At 41.3% G+C, this 20709-nt stretch overlaps 1 protein-coding gene across 2 annotated transcripts in view; it reads right to left on the bottom strand.

The window, feature by feature from the left end:
• Positions 1 to 20709, bottom strand: part of LOC119498394 (probable G-protein coupled receptor 158) — a 71964-nt gene that overhangs the window by 35255 nt on the left and 16000 nt on the right. For both annotated transcript variants that reach the window (XM_037787246.1, XM_037787247.1), the window contains exons 4-5: positions 6408 to 6510; positions 370 to 581 (exon numbers count right to left, since the gene is read on the bottom strand). In XM_037787246.1, the coding sequence (XP_037643174.1) occupies positions 370 to 581; positions 6408 to 6510 (315 nt within the window). The remainder of the gene's footprint in view (positions 1 to 369; positions 582 to 6407; positions 6511 to 20709) is intronic.

The raw sequence follows: 20709 nt of genomic DNA on the forward strand, positions 1-20709 counted from the left end.
TGGATTAAACGGCAAGAGTTGCGTGAGAGTTTGCAAACAGATCTTTTGACATAGTTTTGCTGTTAAACGCGGACCCCACTTACTCTGTTTTTGGATTCTTCATTCACTGTGGAGGCATACGAGAAAACGTTTTCTTCAAGACGTCAAGGTAACGTGGTGAGTGATATACAAATGGTCATTTATGGTTGAAGTGTTCCTTTAAATGGGTACAAATATTTTGCAGGGTGACAAGGACGGTTTTTATTCTACGTCACTAACTCTTACTGTAGCATTTATACGCAGATGCGTTTACATTGCAGTCAGTACAGGATACACGGCGTACAAATGACACACGGAAATCAAGAAAGTGACCTCTGTGTCTCCCCTCACCTTCTTCGTCCTGAAGTGGTAGACCACCACCATGCTGGCCAGGTCCAGCACCATGCACAGGCCCTGGAAGGAGGCCACGGCGAGCCGCAGAACACCATCCTCCCGCACCAGGCAGGGCGTGTCGTCCCGGCAGTAGGGGCAGCCGTCGCGGCACGGCAGGCACTTACTGGACACGTCGGAGGTCTCGTCTCTGTTAGAGCCCTGCTCCTTACCTGAGGACACGAGAGCACTTCAGTTAATAATCAGAACTCTAAATGTTTTGTTTGTCACCAAAGTATTTGTACTCTTCTAGGAAAAAGAAAGACAGCTTTCTGAAAAGGTCGTATCCAATCGCAACTCAGAACATGGGTCTGATTTACTGTAGTGTTTTCAAGGATTATCAATGTAATTAATTTGGTTGAGCTGTCACACACTGGTTTCTCATTAAATGCTCAGTTAATCAATTTGAAGGAGTAGAAATCATCAATCCAATAAATCACAAAGCCTTGGGGGTGATAATTACAAGAATACAGACTTTAATTAGGCAGATGAGGGAATAATGAAGGAGAGGAGGATAAAATACTGTGACACCGCTCCCTTCATCACTCTGGTCTGCCTAATTGTTGTTATACCAGCATGCAGCACACTTGGATGCGGTTTATCAAATCCGTCTCTAGATTACTTTTTTTTTTCTCGAACATCTCATTTGAGAGTGTTCACGTTAGCGTGGATGTGTTGTGTTAAGCGCCTCTGAAACCCGAATTTAATCAATTACATGTAAAGAAAGGACTGGCGATGCCAAAAATATAATTTGTTCACACGGCGACGTGTCTGCTGTGGCAGGATTTAGAGTCAATCTTTAGTCCAAATCCTCTATTTTCACCACACACATGATGCAGCTCTTCTTGAAAATGATGTTTGGTAATCATGTAATTCGTCTGTAAGTCCCAGAGCTCATACAGTATGCAGACACTGTGCTAAAGTTGTACAGCGCTTCAGTAGAGCTCGATTGCAAGAGAATGTGCAGAAAGTACTCTGGTAATGATTAGATAAATTAAGTACGAATCGACTGGTACATTATAGACGTAATAATTAATAGACATTATTTATCAAGCAATGATGCAGTCCACTGATGTAAGAAATCACACAAAGTGGTTTTATTATTTCCAGTTAGTCTCACTGTGTTTAAGGGGTTTAGAAAAGAAGGGAGGGAGGTGACCGTGAAAACAAAACGACTCGTGATCCACCCTCTCGCTGACTTTTGCCTTTTTTTTTCCTATGAATCCCAGTTAAGCGGTTTATCTTCTCTGGTATTCATGCATCCGCTGACATTCACACTGACGCTCACATTGTGAGTTTCACTGGAGCCGGGATGTTGTTAGTGTCTTATATGTATCTGTTTATCTCACAAAAATAGCTGTATTTATAACGGATAACGTGGTTTATGCTAGAAGCTGTTAAGCTATGTTCACACTGCGAGCGACAAAAGCAACAAAACGGCCAAGCGTGGTCAGATACATTGTCGCCGAGTTGCTGTCAAAGTGTTGTTCAAGGGTTCGTTGACGTAGTTATGTCGTTAAATAGCACTGGGAACGACAATTTTTTTAGATGGAACAGGGTGAAACAAAAACATATGACTGGTTGACGCTTCACTGTGTCAATGGAGCGTTGAAAAAAGTTGAGAGCTGCTCAACTTTATTTGTAGCACGTCACGCTCGTCACGTAGCGACAACTTTTGGGCGTCAGTTTGTAGCTTCATATCACCGTCTTCCATTAAAAAATACTGTAAATGACCTCTTGCTGTGTCGCTCGTTGTGTGAACAGTATTAAGCTGAGCATACACTGTACGATTTAAGAAATGTTGTTGTGTAAGTCCTACTGTTAACTGTACAAGTAGATCGTTTGCGATGTAAAGCCAAAGCTCACGATTTATGTGCTCACACTGTACGGTCCGATCGTCAGCCACAACCTGAGTGTTCACACTGTATGTGTAAAAATAGAAGAAACAAGGCCCGTCAGTCCCTGAGGGCTGTTCGAGCTGTTGACAGTTGTCAGTAAAGATTTGTTTGAAAGCTCCGAGGCAGGTAAAGTTTGTTTGCTAGCAGAAATCCTGTCTGCTGAAACATCTAAAAAAAAGAGGTGCTGGTGTATATGGACTCACAGGTGGCTAGGAAGACGTAGACAGTATGGCTTGTCCATTTTGCAGAGAGAATTGGAGCTAAGCTAGCTACGTTTTACTATATCTATTGTAAATTGTTATCTTGATAGCTACGCCCTGATTACTGTAAAAAAAAAAGTTAAAAAAAGGCAGTAACGTTGGGGAATCGTCTCGTGGCTCTGCTTCAACTGTGTGAGAGCCTGTGGACGGCCGACCAAAATTTCGGACATGTCAGAAATTCGTCTGACAGCCGGTCGGGAGGAGTTAATAGGTCCTCGGTCCTCCCTGTATATTGGAGTGCAAACAACATCCAACGAAGCTGAAATTCGGTCCGACTCTAAAATGAGTCGCGCGGCTCAAAATTCGGGCCAGAAACGGGCTAAAATCGTACAGTGTATGCCCAGCTTTAGAGATTGTTTAGTCTGCTTAATTATTCTGCAATAAATTGTTTTCTTCTGCCATTTACTCCTCTTTACATTTAAGTTTAGCTGCTGACAAAATAACAATATTTTGACCATGTATAAATGTATTGGAACCCCCACCCTTCTAAATTGAACACAAAGCTATGTAACTAGGTCAAAGGTCTGGGTGGAACTTAATAGTGGAGACAGAGTGGGACGTTAGTGGACTAATAAGTGAGAAACGCATTAATCGACAAAGCTCTTGACAAAGATCTGAAAAGCTCCCTCGGCCCATTTTGCATACACTTTTGAGACGGTTGAATCTCAAATGTATGAATATTGAGTACCACGTTTTAGCCAGCAGCAGCCAAATATTATTGCAAAAAAAAAGTGGTTATTTTTAGTATCACTTCAGATGTGCGCATATCTAAATAATATATTCATATTAGTTTGCACCCTGACTATCTGTGTGATTATTAGAGGTTTGCAAAACTGGGCGCACGGTCTGTCTGTCAGTCTCTGATTGGACGTTTGAGGGTCAAATCATTGTCACAGTGAATGGAGAGAGGATGGAAGGAAAGAACTGAAAGATAGGAAGAGAAACCCCATTAAGTTGTAATTTCTCGACTCAGTTTCACACATCTAGTGTTGGGCTGTGTGATTCCACGCCTCTCCGTTTGGGGTCAGTTGTCACAGGCAGGCAGCACCTCCATCAGATTACCTATCAGGAGTAATCTTTCAGAGAGGCTGTAATTGCAAAAAACATTTCTCTCAGTGAGCTAGTCTTTCAAGCTGCTGCTGAGGTTTTGTCCTGATGCAGCAGGACAATCTCCTCAATTTTAATTGTAAACTTGTGTTGCTTGTTTTTTTGTCTTTTCATGTATACTCCGTGGGTTCATGGTCTAAACTTAGCTCAGTTAACCCTAACCACAAGACACTGGAATAAGATTTTGCGATTGTGACATTCAAATCAAATGTCATGTTTCATTAGCTTCTACTGCACATTTAAGGATAATTCATTTGTTATTGCAGGCTGTGTCTTTTCCTCCCTCTATCCTTTTTTCCCCTTTGATATCTGTCCTTTTGGCCTGTTGCTAGGGAACAATACAAAATCTGTTTCCAGTCTGGTCTGTTTTTCTGGGATGCACGACGAGGAATAACAGACGGGCTCCAGGGGGGTAAATCGGGGTCGCCAGCTACTGCGACCCAATCTGAGCCGCAGTGATTTTTAATGACGGGGTCTGCACGGGGCTTGGAAGATGAGTCTCTTCACAGACTGAAGAGACTCATCACGCTGCATTACAATAAAGCTCCAGCTTAGCATATCATCCCCCTCGGGGTGCTGTATTGTTGGAGTCAGGGATGAAAACCACCGCAGTTGCTTGATTATCTCGCTCATCAGGGCCAAGCTTTCTGCCCGAGGACACTGCAGCGCTTTCAGTCAAGGTGTCAGAATGTAGGCATTCAAAACCAAAGCACGAGCAGGGAGGTAAAGTTAAGGAGATACATGGAAATCGAAAGGGTGAAAGGAGAAACATCAGAGGAGGTGAGGTCCAAAGCCAATTTGTGTATACATGGTCCAATTTTTAAGTTTTCAGCCCATATTTATTGTGTCTGTCACATCTGAATAAAAAAATAATGAATAATGGACCTATGAGAGAGATAGCCAGGTCTTTAGGACAGACAATATCGATTCATCATTCACTAAACCCCTCCCCCAAACCGCGATTGTCCGATTGCTGAGCTATAAGCAACCGTAAGCTTTGCATTTCTTCACACATAGAGGTGTGTATTAATAGGAGCAAAGAACGCATATAGGTAAGAAGTGAAAGTCAATTGATCGTTCAATTGCAACATCAGCACCTAGCAGCAAAGCTACGCTTCTGCCATTCTGCCATGGACTGAAAGTGACTATCGGACGCCAGTAAAACATCCACCTACAAAGAGTTGTACAAAAATATAACTAAATTATTTCTATTCTATTGTCATAATTGTAATGTCTCTACCGAAATGGCCAATATGACAATAGAATAGAAATAATTTTGTTTTACTTTTGTACGGCTCTTTGTAGGTGGACGTTTTACTGGCGTCCGAAGCGTAGCTTTGCTGCTGGGCGCTGATGTGGCAATCGAACGACTAATTGACTTTCCCTTCTTTACAATATACATTCTTTGACGTAAGCTGCAAATACTAGCAGCTAATCTGCTGACCCTACGGTAGTAACCAAGTGTTATTTCCATAAGAAAAGGGCATGTTATAGCTAACTGCATTCTTTTGTGTGGTTGCAGGTTAGCATGATACCTTCAGGACTGGAGCATTCACCGTGTGGGATCCAAAATACCAATATACCAGAGATCAGCGTAACGTTAACAGCTTTGCTCTTTATTTGGTTTGGTGTGATTTACTCAAAATAGCAAATACGGCCAAACTTGCTGAGTGTCATTGGTTGTTTCACATCGTCAGATCTTTTTCTCCTGTAAAAGTGAAGCATACTGTTTGAAGATTACAGCGTAAATCTAATTAGTTGCTTGTCCAAATATTTTCAATAGAAGGCCTTAGCATCCAAACCGCTAAGGGACATGATGGAACAAATGACATTTTAATTACAATATTGAATACCCAAAGGTCAAATAGTAGCACACACACAGATCTTCAGGACAAAGTTGACCAATCTCAATGTCACCAATTTGTTTCGGTCTTGGTGGCCTTCATCAGAGCATGAAGAAATGCATCTTTACCATTAACATTGTACTATAATACACGGCATTAATACCTTTACCCTGCAATACAAGAACAATACTACTGCTTCATTTCCAAATCTTCTACTGGGTTCAGGAAACATTAAACCGTCAGCTGGAGTTTTAGCATTAGCTTATGCTAGCTACAGCTGACAAAGTCTGATAGTGACATTTGTCATTTCAGCCAACAAAATCCGTGGTTGTTGTCTTTTGTTTACTTCTGGGGGAAATCAAAGAGCCTTTGTTTAAAAAATTACTACGAATTTCAAATGGTATATCTGCCTTTATGTGCGGCGTGAGAACGGAAAGCTTTACGGGCGTAGCAACAGTAACTAAGGGTTAGAGGCTTAGTCAACATTCAATTAAAGTGTGACTAATCCTTTATTGAAGTTTATTCCACCAACATGTGTTCTCTGTCTACACAGCCACCTTATAATCCAACAGGTCTGTGATTCAGAAGCCACCTGTGGCTCCCACTAGAGCTCAGAATAGGAACATAGTAGACGTTTCCACAATAAGAAATCCTTTGACTGAAGCTTGAGGGTTTCATAACCTCGCAGGCCCCAGGATACCCATTCAAAGACATAAGAGGAATTTCAAACAAAATGTGTGGCTGTCAGCTGAAAAACAAGATGCTTTTTTATTTTATTTTTTTTAACTTTTTCATAAATCCCAGAAGCTTGCTTTTGAAAAATTCAAAGTTTTGATCTGACAGCTTGCTGCAATATGTATTTTTATATCACAGAGGGATTTGTAACCTACTTTTAAAGCCATTGAGCGCCACTCGGCTGGGATGGTAGAATCCTCTCCGGCACTGGCACTTGTACTTGTCCAACACAAATCCATGGCCGACGATGGGGGTGCACTGGGAGGAAAAAGGAGACAGACATGGACATTAAAGAGGACTTATTATGCTCATTTTACAGTGCATACTTGTACTTTGGGTTTCTACTAGAACATGTTTACATGCTTTAATGTTCAAAAAACGCTTTACTTTTCTCACACCGGCTGTGCTGCAGCACCTCTTTTCACCCTCCGTCTGAAACACTCTGTTTGAGCTCCTTCAACCCCCCCCACACCTCCCGAAAAGCCAAGTCTGCTGTGATTGGTCAACTGAACCAAACTCTTTCGGCTCCGCTCCAGATCTGCTCTAACTAGCTTTGTTTTAGGGCGTATCTACTAGCCGCTAAGCAAAATGTGTTACTTGGTGACATCACTACGTTACAGAAAAAAAAAGGCAGGACTTCAATCAAGGCCTTTCAGGCAGTTCAGTGATTCTGTGGGGGAGAGAAACTCCCTTTTGCGTGGACTTTGGGCTTTGTAACTTTGCAGACCTTTTACATGCACAAAAAAATAGATAACACACTAAAGGAAAGGGGAAAAGCATATTAGATCCCCTTTAAAAAAAAAAAATCACCTGTTTTGGTTGTTATCAACAAGAATATCACAGGAGTTAGTTGCATGGGAGCAAAAGTGAGATGCTGAGGAGGAAATTACATGAATATGAAACAACAGGATGGAGGGGGGATGATGGAGTGACTCAGCCAACGCAGCTTTGTTTTGCTTCTTGAATCCAAAAGCAAGTGGGAGTAAAAGTTCTTTCTGTTATTTATGATTTCAGAAGCAGAATAAAATATCATAGGAAACAGCAACAACTAAAATCTGTCTTCTCCACTGTAATATTGTATGTAAGAGTTGGTTGTTTGTTGGAGTAAATTGAATATCTTAGGAAGTCACCTTAGGCTCTCGGGAATGGTTCATTATTTTCTGAAGTTTTACAGGCCAAATATGAGAAAAATACTCCGTAGATTAATCAAAAATAATTGTTAGTCGCAGCCCAACAGCAATAAAGACAGCCAATTATATCATCCAGGAATGAAAATGAACCACAATGGACGTCAAGTAAGCATGAGGTCGAAATTATAGTCGCTGCAAAGACATAAACAGCGATTGTGTTGATTGTTCTCTTCACACATTCATTAATATTATTAGCATTTCTGGCTCCAAAGTATGCTTCAAAGTGCCTCTTGAGTAAATATGATTTGCATTTGCAGGAAAATATTGTCAAGATCTGGATGATTCATGGGACCCGACAGTGGGATTACAACAGTTTACCAATAGAGAATACTGTAACATGATGTAAAAAACTAGACGTAAACTTCCACTGAAATAAAAAAAATTGAATTTATAGGGTCTTGGTAGTTAAAACTGACATCACATAAAGTACAGTTCCTACATGTATTCACTGCCGGCTGATGAATGCGCTCCTCGTCAGGCCCTCTGCAGTGGTCTCTGTTAATGAGCTAGTTTCAATCATGTTATTGAGCCTCCTACATCGTCTACATGCTCCTCTGCAGCGTGAAGCAGAAGACGCTCCAGTTATAAACACGCGTGGTGTCAGGGGAAATCACAGGGCTTTGCCAAGTAACAGGGAAACTAATTAATATCTAAATTAAGAATTAAGGGTTGTTTGCAGAATTTAAGCGCGTCTGCATAATTCCAGCTTGCATCGATAAGTGCGGGAGCTACACGGGCTTACGCACCATCTGGAGCGAAAACACACTCGGCGACACTCACACACCAGCCCGGTGTGGAATCTGCACACTCATGTGAATGCACGTATCCCTGTGCGAAAATATAGCTGCAATAAATTTGACATGAACGTTCATAAATAGTGCATTACATCGCAATGCTTTCAATATAAACAGTATATCCCTTCTGGGACAGCTGCTGTGGAGAACAGCAGGACTATATTTATACTTCATGAATCTGCCACAGTCGCTGATGGTCTTTTTATTTTTCTGATATTCAAGGCAGAGCTCATGTTGAAGGAATTGACATTTTGGGAAATTATTTACTTTCTTTCTGAGAGTTAGGTGAGAAAAGTGATACCATTCTCGTGTTTGTGCCCCAAGTATGGAGCTACAAATAGCTTAGCGTATAAAGACGGGAAGCAGTGGGAACAGTTATAGCCAGGCTCTCTTCAAAGATCACAAATAGGCCTATCAGAGCACAGTAATTAACAACTTGTCATTTTTACATTTTATTTGCGAACGTATGAAACAAAAGAAAATACATGGTTGCTGCATTTTTGCACGTTCACGCTAGCTGTTTCCCCTAGCTTCAGGTCTTTATGCTAAGCTAAACTAACATCCTCCAGCCTCCAGCTATATTGTTGTTGTTAAAGAACAGGAAAACCTCCCGTTATCTCGACTTTGGGCATTATTCCAGATGGATAGATGGTTACTAGGGATGTCACGAGAACTGATGCTTTGGTACCAAGTCAATGCCAAAATTCATGAAGCCTCAAGATTAACGGCTCCCCGTACGAATGTGTCTGGGATGCTGTGAACTCACTATCTACGCGTACTGGGCATGCACCCTAATTTTCCCTGATAATGCTACACTGTGAACAACAAAACGGCAGAACAAGAGCTAGTTAACGTTAGCTGTTAGGGGTCGTTAAGCAGCACTGTCCTGCACCGAGCTAACAGCTAACATTAAAGGGAGGTGCTATTGATTTACATTATGATGCATTAAGGCTCTATTCAGTAAAATGAGTATTGGGCGAAGGTAAATTATATTGTTATCATGATGTGTTCGAATGTAATCTTTTGCAGATGTACTGAATTGATTGTATTAATGTTAATATTAGATTTAAGTCAGATGTAACTGTAGTCATTTGTTGACACTGCTGTAGTTGTTTTCATCAAGTGAGATACCATCACTGTAAGAAATTTCCCATCCCACAATTACATTTGAACGATATGAAATGAATACGGCATTAGCGTACAAACATGAGAGTGGTATTGATCTTCTTATCTGACTCTTGGCAACAAAGTGCAGTTCTCAAAATGTCAAACACAGTCTTTAAAAGCGGAATGAGATTGCTTTTTTGGGGATTTGCAATCAACTGGAACGTGCAGATTTGTAGAAAAAGCTCATCATCGCTCTGTTGCGAATAAAAATGTTAGTATAAAGGTCCCTAGTCTGACTCTAACCAGCGACGTTGTGGGTCATGGTTGGTGTCTTACATTATCCCTAAACTCAACTGATTTTGTTCATAAATATCCCCACCATAGCAGACTCACTTCATCTCCACTCCATGCCTACAGCACGATATATAAAACTGATATTTTGCAATTCAATCCCTGCAGAGCCGTGCTTTGGTGTAATGTTTACCCCATTTACATGTAAAGGAGACAGGAGTTGTGGACATTAAAAAACATAAATCCAATGTAAAACCTATTTGAGTTTGGTATTTCAGTGCTACTCTCCTTTAACTCCGTGTCATTTTTGATAAGATTTACTTTTTATGTGTTAATTTTTCTCAAGTGGAAGAGTTCACACTAAAGCTTCCCGCTGAACTTCTGCACAGATCAGTTGTTTTTCAAAGCTGACAAACAGCTCCAAATCTTTAAACTCGGAAGCAGCAGCGGGAGGGATGAGCTGTAGAGGGTATAAATGTCTGGACTGAAGTGCGAATGGTTGACAGAATAAACAGTTCGGTAAATCGTTGCTCCAGTGTTGCACCAGGGAAGACAAGCAGGCCCTGGGAGTTATGATGCATGCTTCTACTTTTCAGAAGAAAGAATGTTAGCTTTACACCTCGGAGGCTTCACCTCTCGTTTTTTGTATTTTTCTTATGAGGTGATGTGAAATGTGAACTGTGTCAGACGGGGATCCTTAGAGCTATTTTGGGGTTAGCTGTATAAAATATTGAACAGCCAAAAACAGGAGAGAAAGCACAAACGTAATGTTTTTACAGTGTACAAAATATCAGTGACATTTTTGTGCGTTTCATCTGTTTTGTATCAAGTTAAAAATCCATCTTGAAATTTCTGCCTCTTTATTTTCACCTTCCTAAGAAAGGCCGCTAATCAGTGTTTTCACTATGTTTTACATTCACACACAGCCATACAGTGTGAAGCCGTATGTCTATTTATAAGACATTGATTCTTTGCACCATAATCATCCACAAAGCAAGAGTAGATATGTGAGAGGAGTTTAAAGCAGGGTTTTGAATTATTTGTTGCATTTCCATGCATCCAGAAATTTAGTAGTTGATACCAATACCAGGGAAATTCCATGATTCTTGATACCCAATTTGATACTACGATAAAAGACAAAGACAAAACAATGAATCCTGTTTGCATACTGGGTTTTTTTGGCCTCATTATAAGGAAACCCTGATGATTTGCCTCATGTTTCTCATCAAAAACTAAATTTTACAAGATTGCATTTGAACACATCATAATAATGAGCTTGTTTTTACTGAATAGAGCTTGAATGCATCATAATGTAACTCAATGCACCTCCATTAACGTTAGCTGTTAGCTCAGTTATTTAGCCAAGCAAGACTGTGCTGCCCACCAGCTGCTAACAGCTAACCTTAACTAGCTTTCCTCCTTCCTTCTTTCAGTGTGGACCAAAGTGGTGGACCAACAGACCAACATTTTTACCGCCACCGCTATAGCATTGCTAAAAATAGGTCTGCAATAGATGAGAGCGTCTCATTCTCCCTAAGAGAGGCAAAGCAGATTCACTATATTTATGCAAATAAAGCAGATTCTCACATTGTGTTTGATGACTTCTCCCTCCACAGTAGTCATGAATAGAAATTAAAGAGCAGAATTCCAAACTGCCACAGCAGTGAAGGCAGAGTCTGAAGAAAGCTGGGCACACACACAACGGTAGGTGTTTATCTACTTATAGCCAGGTTGATAAATGCCACCGTCCTGCGAGCAGACGAGTCATGCTTTGTGGTTTTGGGGGCTTCTAAGTTGAAATGTCCAAACAATTATGCTGCTGCAGCAAAATATGTCATTTCAACGCAAGCTCTCTCATTTGTTAAATCACAATTTGCATACAAAACATGAATCGGAACCCAGCGAGCATTAAAAACAACCTGAAACCGAGCCACAACAAACTGCAGCTCATCTACTGCTGGAGCAAATTTGTGCATGCGTGCAGTTTATTTGTGTGTATTCTTTCTCAGGAGGTAAGCATACCTGTAAAGTCTATAAAACACAGGAAGGGGGCACTGATTAGAGCTAGAGCCTGATCATTCTTTATCCCTCCAAACGAGAGCGAATCTGGGTCTCGGCCAGGATGTCTCTACCTCTCTGAGCGGAGGAGCAGGTGGCGAGCCGAGGACTCCGCCTCCCCGAGGGCTCCAAACACAGTTGGAGTCCAACTTTGAAACTTTCAACATCTGCTGAGTAGAAAAGATAGATAGATAGAACGCCATTGATCTTTCAGGGGTTAGCGGGCTCAGTTTGGATAGAGTGAAGATACTGGCATCATATGAAACTAAAAAAATTTAAGGAATCCATTGGTACCAACCAATGTCGTACTAGCTTGTCTTGAAGGAGGCTAAATAACGCTACAAACTTGTCATGGCCATGTTCAAAGGGGTCCCTTGACCTCTAAACTCAAGATATGTGAATGAAAATGGGTTCTATGGGTACCTACGAGTCTCCCCTTTACAGACATGCCCACTTTATGATAATCACATGCAGTTTGGGGCAAGTCATAGTCAAGTCAGCACACTGACACACTGACAGCTGTTGTTGCCTGTTGGGCTGATTATTGATTTACAATAATAAATATATACATACATTTGCATAAAGCAAGCATATTTGCCCACTCCCATGTTGATAAGAGCATTAAATACTTGACAAATGGCAAATTAAGGGACTTCCCGGCCCCGACTAACCACACACAAACACACCCACCCTAATGCAGACATAACCACACACCACCAGCATTTGTTATGAACTTATTTTCTGCTTACTCCAAAGGAAGTGTATACTCATTAAGATAAGACTCACCCAGGGACACTGAGGTGGGCAAGGATGAAATACGATGCTTATTTTAGAGCGTTATTTGGCTCCGTGCATCCGAATCGTTGCATTTATTAAACCTGTCCGCGCTATCACAACAGAAGCACTTTTTGGTTCCCAAATGCACTTTAAAGCGCAGCAAATAAGAGTGAGGAATAAATAAGTGCACATGACTTTAATATCCCCACCCCTTGTACAGTATGAGAGGAGAAGCGTTGTTTCCAACCTACCTGCATTATCATACATCTCTCAGAACTAGTTCAAGTGCTGATCCCACGAGTATAATACAGGAAACATGCGTGTTACACGGGAGATTGACAAGGACCATCAAAACTAGATTAATGTCGCCCAATACCCTTGCACCGCCTCACTAGCACACCGCTCCATATGTCGTCTATCACCGGTGCTGCTTTCCCCAGCAAATTATACACACTCATGCAGCCACGCACACACACACATCTAAAGGCAGGGGGGGTTTAGCGGTGCCAAGGCCAGCCTCGCTTTTCCTCAGCCACCATGAAAGGGCTATGAAACGGTCGTTTGACGTGTCTCAGCTTGATGGATCACCTTCATCAGACCGCAGGCTGAAAGGGAAAAAGTATTTTATAATTGCGCCTCACTTTGGATGCAGTGGGGGCTTGATTCTAATTCCACCTTTTTTTTCTCTAGCACTTGGCTGACGGGGTTCAAGGTCGCGTTGTCAATCAAAGAAAGTGCAAAAGGCATATCTTTTAAGAAGGGCAGCCTGAGGAGAGGATGTTTTATTACAGAGCCAAGTCCTGATCCTTGCATTTTCTTAAACTGTGTATAGATTATTAGTTACACTTGATCATTCAGACTTTCATTCTTTTTCCCCATGGAGCAAAATAATGCAGCAACCAGTCATGTTGACATTTATTTAACCGTGATTCAGGTTTTTAATTGTAGTGAATTGTAATATTGTAGTTGTACTGGAGGAATATGCTGGTATATATGTTTGTAGATTTGTCTGTATGAGTGTTAGAGTGATTGAGTCTGTGTAATGGTGTTGCATGTAAATTCATGTTTTTGGTGTCTGGTGATTGCTCTGTGTTTACCCGCCCAGGGACCGCAGATGGAAATGAGCTAACAAGTAAATCAGGCATAAATCATCTCTTCTCATTTTTACATTAATGTTTTTGTGCATGATCCTTGTTTAATAAAGACTAATAATAATAATTATACCCCCGCGACAACGTAGTCGCGGGTATATAGTGCTCTGCGTGTCCGTCCTTCCGTCCGTTCACGTGTCACACTTTCGTTTCCGGAGTACAGCTTGGAAACTATTTAACTTAGGAACTTAAAATTTGAGAAGATGGTTGACAGTGTGGTCTACTTGTGCTTTTTGGGTGTTAGAAGTCCAGGGTGCCCAAAATTTTAGAAATTTTGTCCAAAAACTGTGATTTTTTTCAATTTCAATTTCGTTTCCGGGGTAGAACTCAGAAACTATTTAACTTATGAACTTCAAATTTGGTATGATGGTTGATGGTGTGGTCTAGTTGTGCCTTTTGGGGGTTAGAAGTCTAGGGTGCCTAAAACTTTTGAAATTTTTCCAAGAGGGCAAAACCTTTGGCCCTATTTTAGTAGGGGTCAAGCAGTGAGTGGGGTTATGTGAGCCATGCTCACTTTTGCCTTGTTAAAATGCTCATTTTTAAGGAAAAAGATACCCATACTTTAATAATGTGGTTGTAAATGTAAACAGTTTGTGAGGGTACAGCAATGTTCTTATGATATTTAGTTAACTCTAAGCACTTAAAAAAGACGCCGGAGTTGTCCACTGTTTTAAGAGTTGTTCTTAAAGTGAACTTACAAACAATCTGTACAACTATGGCAAACTCATCCGCGGCTGCCGCCACTTTTATTGCCATATTCTCTCATTATATTTCATGGAAGTAGCTAGACAAATAGCTATCTATGTACGAAGATGACATCCCCATTCTTAATGCCACCTACCAAGCTGTGATTGGTTGTTTTTTTTCTCCCAAAAAATTTTTGAATCGCCGAATAAATCGATAATGTGGAAAGTGATTAAAAGGTGTGGAACCATACTGTCAGTTAGTAAAAATTGCATTACTGCATTTGCGCAGCACAAAAATAGTCTAGTGGCTGCATTGCATTATGAGGCTGCTGTCAAGTCTCACTTTTCTGGGAAGGACTTCTCTTTGTATAATAGATGAATGTCGCTGTAAAGTGATGAGCCTGGAAAGAAGAAGCCGTTTCTCTTTGATTCCAAAGGACACACTAATGCCTAAATTATACTGTATGTGTTTCAATACTTAGTCCGTTGCGGCTCAGCCGGAAATATCTCCGCTTTCTGCAGGATTAATACACGCTACAAATTAGACCCGGCGGTTTTAAAAGATCGTCTTTTGGGATGACTTTCCCCTTTGAAAAAGTTTGTGAATTAATCTTAAAACTTAAACAATACAAATACTGAAATATTAAAACAACAATGACAACATAACAGCCCTATAAAACCAAGTACAAAACCACAGGGTTTAGCAGCAGAGCCCCACAGCACAACACCACATAGCAATACCTCTTGATACTATCGCACAAAGTGTAAAACATTCTTCACACGCAGACTGAAACACAAAGCGTGAAACCTAAAAATGAATTCTCTGTGTAACTTTCACATCGAGGCCTGTCGTGTTTGGACCGCAGCCTGTGGTACCTGTTTCAGGTTTCTCGCCGTGGAATTTGATAAAAAGCTGTGAACACGACACCAAGATGGGAGCTGGCAAGAGAGAGAAAGAGGGAGGGAAAGAGAGAGAGAGAGAGCACTCTGCGTCCCTCCGAGATCTATAAATACACTAAAAAGCATTAAACCCTAAAAGCATTACAATCACTCTGTCCCCTGAGTATGGAATCTGCCTGCTGCTGTTTCACAAGACTACCAGCCACTGAAACAGCGACTGTCTGAGGAGAGGAGAGACCTTGGACTTAAGCCTGTCTGGAATTTCTCCATCAAGTTAAGAGGCAAAAACTGCGATACATAGCCGCTTATTGATCGGTGGCTTGTCGCTGTTACAGTGCTGTGACTAGAGATAGAGTCACCAGCTGAGTGCTGCTGCTGGTCTGCCTGCATTCTTAAAGGGCATTAGCCGAGGGAATGAAGGTTGTAAATTCGGAAATTCAGGGCTGTGATTTTAAAGTTAAAGAGGAAAAATGTTGAAAATGTTCCCACTGATTGGCTGCGCAGCCTCGGGAAATATGTCGGGAGTGAAATGCGAAAAGTCTCACTTGGCATTTTAAGACTTCTGAGATGAACTCTGAGTTTTCCCCACACAGACATCTGGGTGGGTGGTCCCCAGCTCCTTACGACGCGGACTCGACTGGGAGGCCTCGCTCAATTAAGATCCAACTGCTGCTGCCGACTTGACAGGCTCTTACATTTGGCCGTGGCAGCCGCTGAGCTGCAGGCAACAGATTAGAGAGTGAATGGTGTTTCTCTGTGGAGGATGAATCCTCCCCGACGACTGTCCCTCTCTGCTGTCACTCCTCATCCCTCCCTCCCCTGTCTTCGTCCTGCTCTCCATCCCATACCGTATGCGTCCTCATCCTTCTGCTCTCCTCCCTCACTTCATGCTATAATGCATGCGTCATCAGCCTCATTAAAGATCAGAGGAGAAGTATGTTGGAAAATACTACAGAGCTTATGCTCTAGTTACCTACAGTTTTGCTAAAAACAAACTAATATATGTTGTGTATTTATCACAGACTGTATATAAGAAGTGGACGTAGTCACCATGTCACCCATTGGTTTGTGGACTGCCGTTTTGAAGCCTCGAGTTCGGCATTTTGGCCGTTGCCATCTTGGTTTTTCGCAACCAGAAGGGACACAAGAGGGTGGAGCTAAGTAAACAAACGTGATTGGTCAATACTACTGGGACTACAAACGGAAACCAGAATGCTTCCGGTACCAAAATCTTGTCCCCTTGCCTACAGGTTCTACATGTGAATGCAGAATCTGTATATAGAGATTAGTCTGCCCACGACTAATAAACTGATTTTGATGTGCTAAATTGGTGGAATTCCCCTTTATGATTTTCTTAATTTGAATTTCAGACGTCAAGAATGAATCCATGCCATCATAAATCACACTCAACCCCGGTTGTTTGCAGCAGTTTCACATTTAAATGCAGATCAGTAACTTCTTGTCTTTTCAGGGTAATAATACAATTAATAAATAAATACTGAAAAAATCATATTATGATGACTGAAAAGATTACTGCCGTTGCCAAAGATTAGTGAAGTTTAAGTCTGTAAACTTTTGACTCTAAGAAAGCCGAGACATTTGCCTGCGGTATCCTTCTCGCTGTGTGTTTTATTAAAGAATGGGAAGATATTGCAAAATTCCCTTTTTAATAAAAAGTGTTTACGGTCAGCGCACCGGTATTGAGAACAACTGACGCTAAACTACGTGTGGTCTTGTATTATTGATGTGGTTTTCATATTAACAGCAGGTCCAGCAATACGTCTCTCATGGTAAATAGTGCTGCTCGTGCAGCTTTCATCTGGACTGTGTGTTCAGCGTGTCTTGTACCATCTAAATGTGCAGTAGAAGAAGAAATAACCAGTGAAATTATAACATACAGCTTTTGTTGGATTCTTTCATAGCAGACATCTTGCAGTGGCATGCATGTTTTGCATGAGTGGGCCCATTTGGAAAGAAACCCCTTAGTGTCCCATGGTAGTGTGTATATAGGATCACTCCAGATGGCAATAGGCTTTAATGGGTACTGTATGTTAATTCACATTTGTGCTGTGTTATGTGTGTCCCCTGCAGCCCCCAGAATATATTGAATTTGTTATCTACACAGCTGTACTGTAAAGCTTGCCTCATTAATTTGAGAGTTTATTTACCTTCGTTTGACCTTTTTTTTAAATGCAGCTTTGCATATAAACACTAATGGTCTCTTTGATGATGAAAAAAAAATACATAAACACACATGCATTGGCAATTTGTGTACAGACGCAGTGAAACACTTCAACCCGGCTTTAGCTGTAGAGCTTCAAACTCCCCCGAGGAGAGACGGGAGAGCCTCTGGCAGAACAAAACAGAAAATAACCTGTTCTGCTCTGTCTTTTCCCGTTTCACTCTCCTCTCTCCGTCTCCTCTGCTCCTCAAGTCACCTTTTTTTTTTAGCTGTTCGAGATAAGGCAGGTAAAAAAAACACAGCTCTCTGCGAGTGTCTGCTTTCCTGACAAATACAGAATGACATATCTTGGAAAGAAACCCTAAATCCAGCGTATTCCTTCAACCTAAACACCCATTACTGCTAACATTCTGCACAGGCTTTTGCAGCGTCTTATTCAGTCGGATATCCCTTTTCCTTACATGCAGTATTTATACTGACTTTAAGACTTTTGAAACTTAAATCCTCTTCTTTCTCCGCAATGTGCCAGAGACGATAAGGATTGCGAAAAAAGACACACAGTGAGGCAGAGACAAATATTTAATTTATGTCCCTTTTTTCACCCCGTACAGCCTAAGACTGCAGAGCCGGGTTTCTTGCAGCGGGGCAGAGGAGGGCCACGTGTGTCCAGGTAATTAATTTTTCAGAATGGAGGGACTCATACAACACTATAAACAGCAGCTGAGCAGCAGCTAGAAATAATGGTGTCGCTGCTTTTTCACATTTTTTTTCCTCCCTGTGTCTGCATAAAGATAAATCCACAAATTAGGAGTTTTTAAATCGTATGCTGCGACGATAACCCCCGAGGTCACCAATTTGCGCCGAGGAGGATGACGCCGCGGTAGAAGAAGGTGAAGAGTGGCTTAGTTCTCAATTATAACTCGGTCAGTTCAAATGATGATTCGATGTGTTAGGCTGGCAAAAGCGGAGCCAGACATGTAGACAGATGGAGGGATAATTTCTTGTCTGTCTGCCCTCCTCAGAGGAGTTAATTGGCTTCAAGAAAATGGGAGACAAGAGTGAGGGGGTGACGGAGACGGTGTGATGGAAAAACAAGAGCGTAAAAAAGAAAAGATGAGGATGGGAGTGATAGCCAAAGACAGCGAGAGAGATTTGGGAGAGTGTGAATAGCCATGGAAACGGAGAGTGTGGAAGAAGAAGGAGCAGGAAGAGGAAGTGTAGCTGATTGAGGAGAGAAAGCGAGAGGAGAGACAGAGGGGGTAACCCTCCTTGGCTGTCACAGCAGTTTACACTCATTAGCAGAGCGCTGCCTTTGAAGCCCTTTATCTCCAGCGGCACGTTTCGCAGGACGGGCGGAGACAAAACACACACACACACTCATAGGCATGCATATGCAAACACACGTCACCCACATTGATGCTTATACGTATATTTAAAAAAGAACAAACCAAGGAAGAAAAACAACAACAACATATACTCGGATGCATCCGGTCACAAATCACCCACACTGATCACTCTCATCCTCGCGGTCCTCGTCTAATTATATAAGTGTCGGCTCCTTACGTAAGACAGCTTCCCCTACAGTACGACTGACTATCCATAATGCATGGAGTCTTGTATTTGGTTCATGGTGACACATCTTACCTTCCTCCACAGCCTCGCTGTAGCTGGGCAGACCAGAAAAAAAGGCCAAGAAGAAGAAGAAGAAGCTCATGGAGCTGAGTAAAAGGATGCTCATCAGTCATACAGTGAATTTAAACCACATCTCGAAGGTAAATGTACCGGTGTTTTGTGAGCTTTCCTCATTGAAACCAGCTAAATTGGTTTTAATGACAAAATTTCACTTAAGAACCTAAAGATTCACAACAATATTTGTATATTAACAATGGATCAAATGTCAATGTGTACTGTGAAAGGGGACCCAAAGAGAATTATCACCCAATTCAACATGTCCACTCAGCTCTGTAGCGCGTGTTAGCATCTTTTATGCTACAGTAGGTCATAGGGATGCTAATTTGGGGTTAATTATTAGCATCCCTAGCCGGCTACATTCTTGCAATATCGATAGAACTGTCAGAACGGGAGTGTTCACAGATTCCAAGATGGTTGAATAGCCAAGATTAGCAGCTTTGGTTGAGTTACGTATTTGTTATGGTTTTTTTTTAACAAGTGAAACAAGATACAAACAGTGTATAGTTCCCTTTAAATTAGCTGAATCAATTGCATTTGCGTTAATAACGGATATTATTTAACGTAACTATAAGTGCCACAGGTTTGTTGACACTTCTGTAGTTCTTTTCGCCGATTGGGAGATATCGTAGCTGTTGCAAATTCACAACAACAACCACTTGGAATTACAAATCGGAGGCTAACATGAGCAATATTTCCCACTTGGCTGATCATATTTACAGTCTAGTCAACATAACTTATTGTTAAGTTATCAACTAACGCTAGCTGGTGAATGTAGTGGAGCTATTAGCAAGCTAAAAAGACAGATTTTTTTTTTCTCAGGAGTCGGTGGAGACCAAAACAGAGCTAAAAGGAGAAAAGATATTTGACTTACACTTGTCATGTGGTCAGAAGCACGACTCCAGATTAATGCTGATGTTTGCTGTGATGTGTAAATAAGAAACTGTATGCTAACATTTTATTGTTTGCAGTTTGTTGGTTTGCTCCAAGTGGCCAAAAAAATATATAAATATAATATATAAAAGATTAAATTAATGATTGCATGTTTGAGTGCTGATAATGATCCTCACTATCTCATAAGGAACTTGTGAATAAAATAAAAAAGTTTCATTCAAGTGAGACATACAGTTTTGAGTTTGATACATTTCCAGTCACTACCAAACCTCCTCAGGTTTCACTAAACCGCCTTTACAACAAAGGAGAGGACACAAAAACAGGCTGTTCACCATCACTCTGAATAAACAGAGTTGAAAAACTGCAGTGTCGACATGAAAGTTGTTGAGTTACTGAGCCATTAGGCCTCCGTCATAGCAACAATGAGAAGCGAACCGTTGTGGTAATACTCGGCTCTGTCACATTACTAGAGTCTGTCTCTGTATTATCTTTATCTCTGAGACAGACAGAGCCTCGGGGTGTGTTTGTTCTCAAAGGGGGAAAGCAATGAGCCTCACACTGACTTTCCACAGCCCATTTCCCAAAAAATGTATTTAGAGAGATTTAGAAATGAACTGTTTTTTAATAGGGACTTTGGGACAAAAGGCAATTCCTTTCTACTTGGTCTGTGATAACAAGCCAAAAGAAATCCTTTCTTTTCATTTAAGTTGTACCTAAATGTAGTGTTGTGTGTGTGTG

This window comes from Sebastes umbrosus, chromosome 12 (assembly GCF_015220745.1).
Source record: "Sebastes umbrosus isolate fSebUmb1 chromosome 12, fSebUmb1.pri, whole genome shotgun sequence".
NCBI classification, from domain to species: Eukaryota; Metazoa; Chordata; class Actinopteri; order Perciformes; family Sebastidae; genus Sebastes; species Sebastes umbrosus.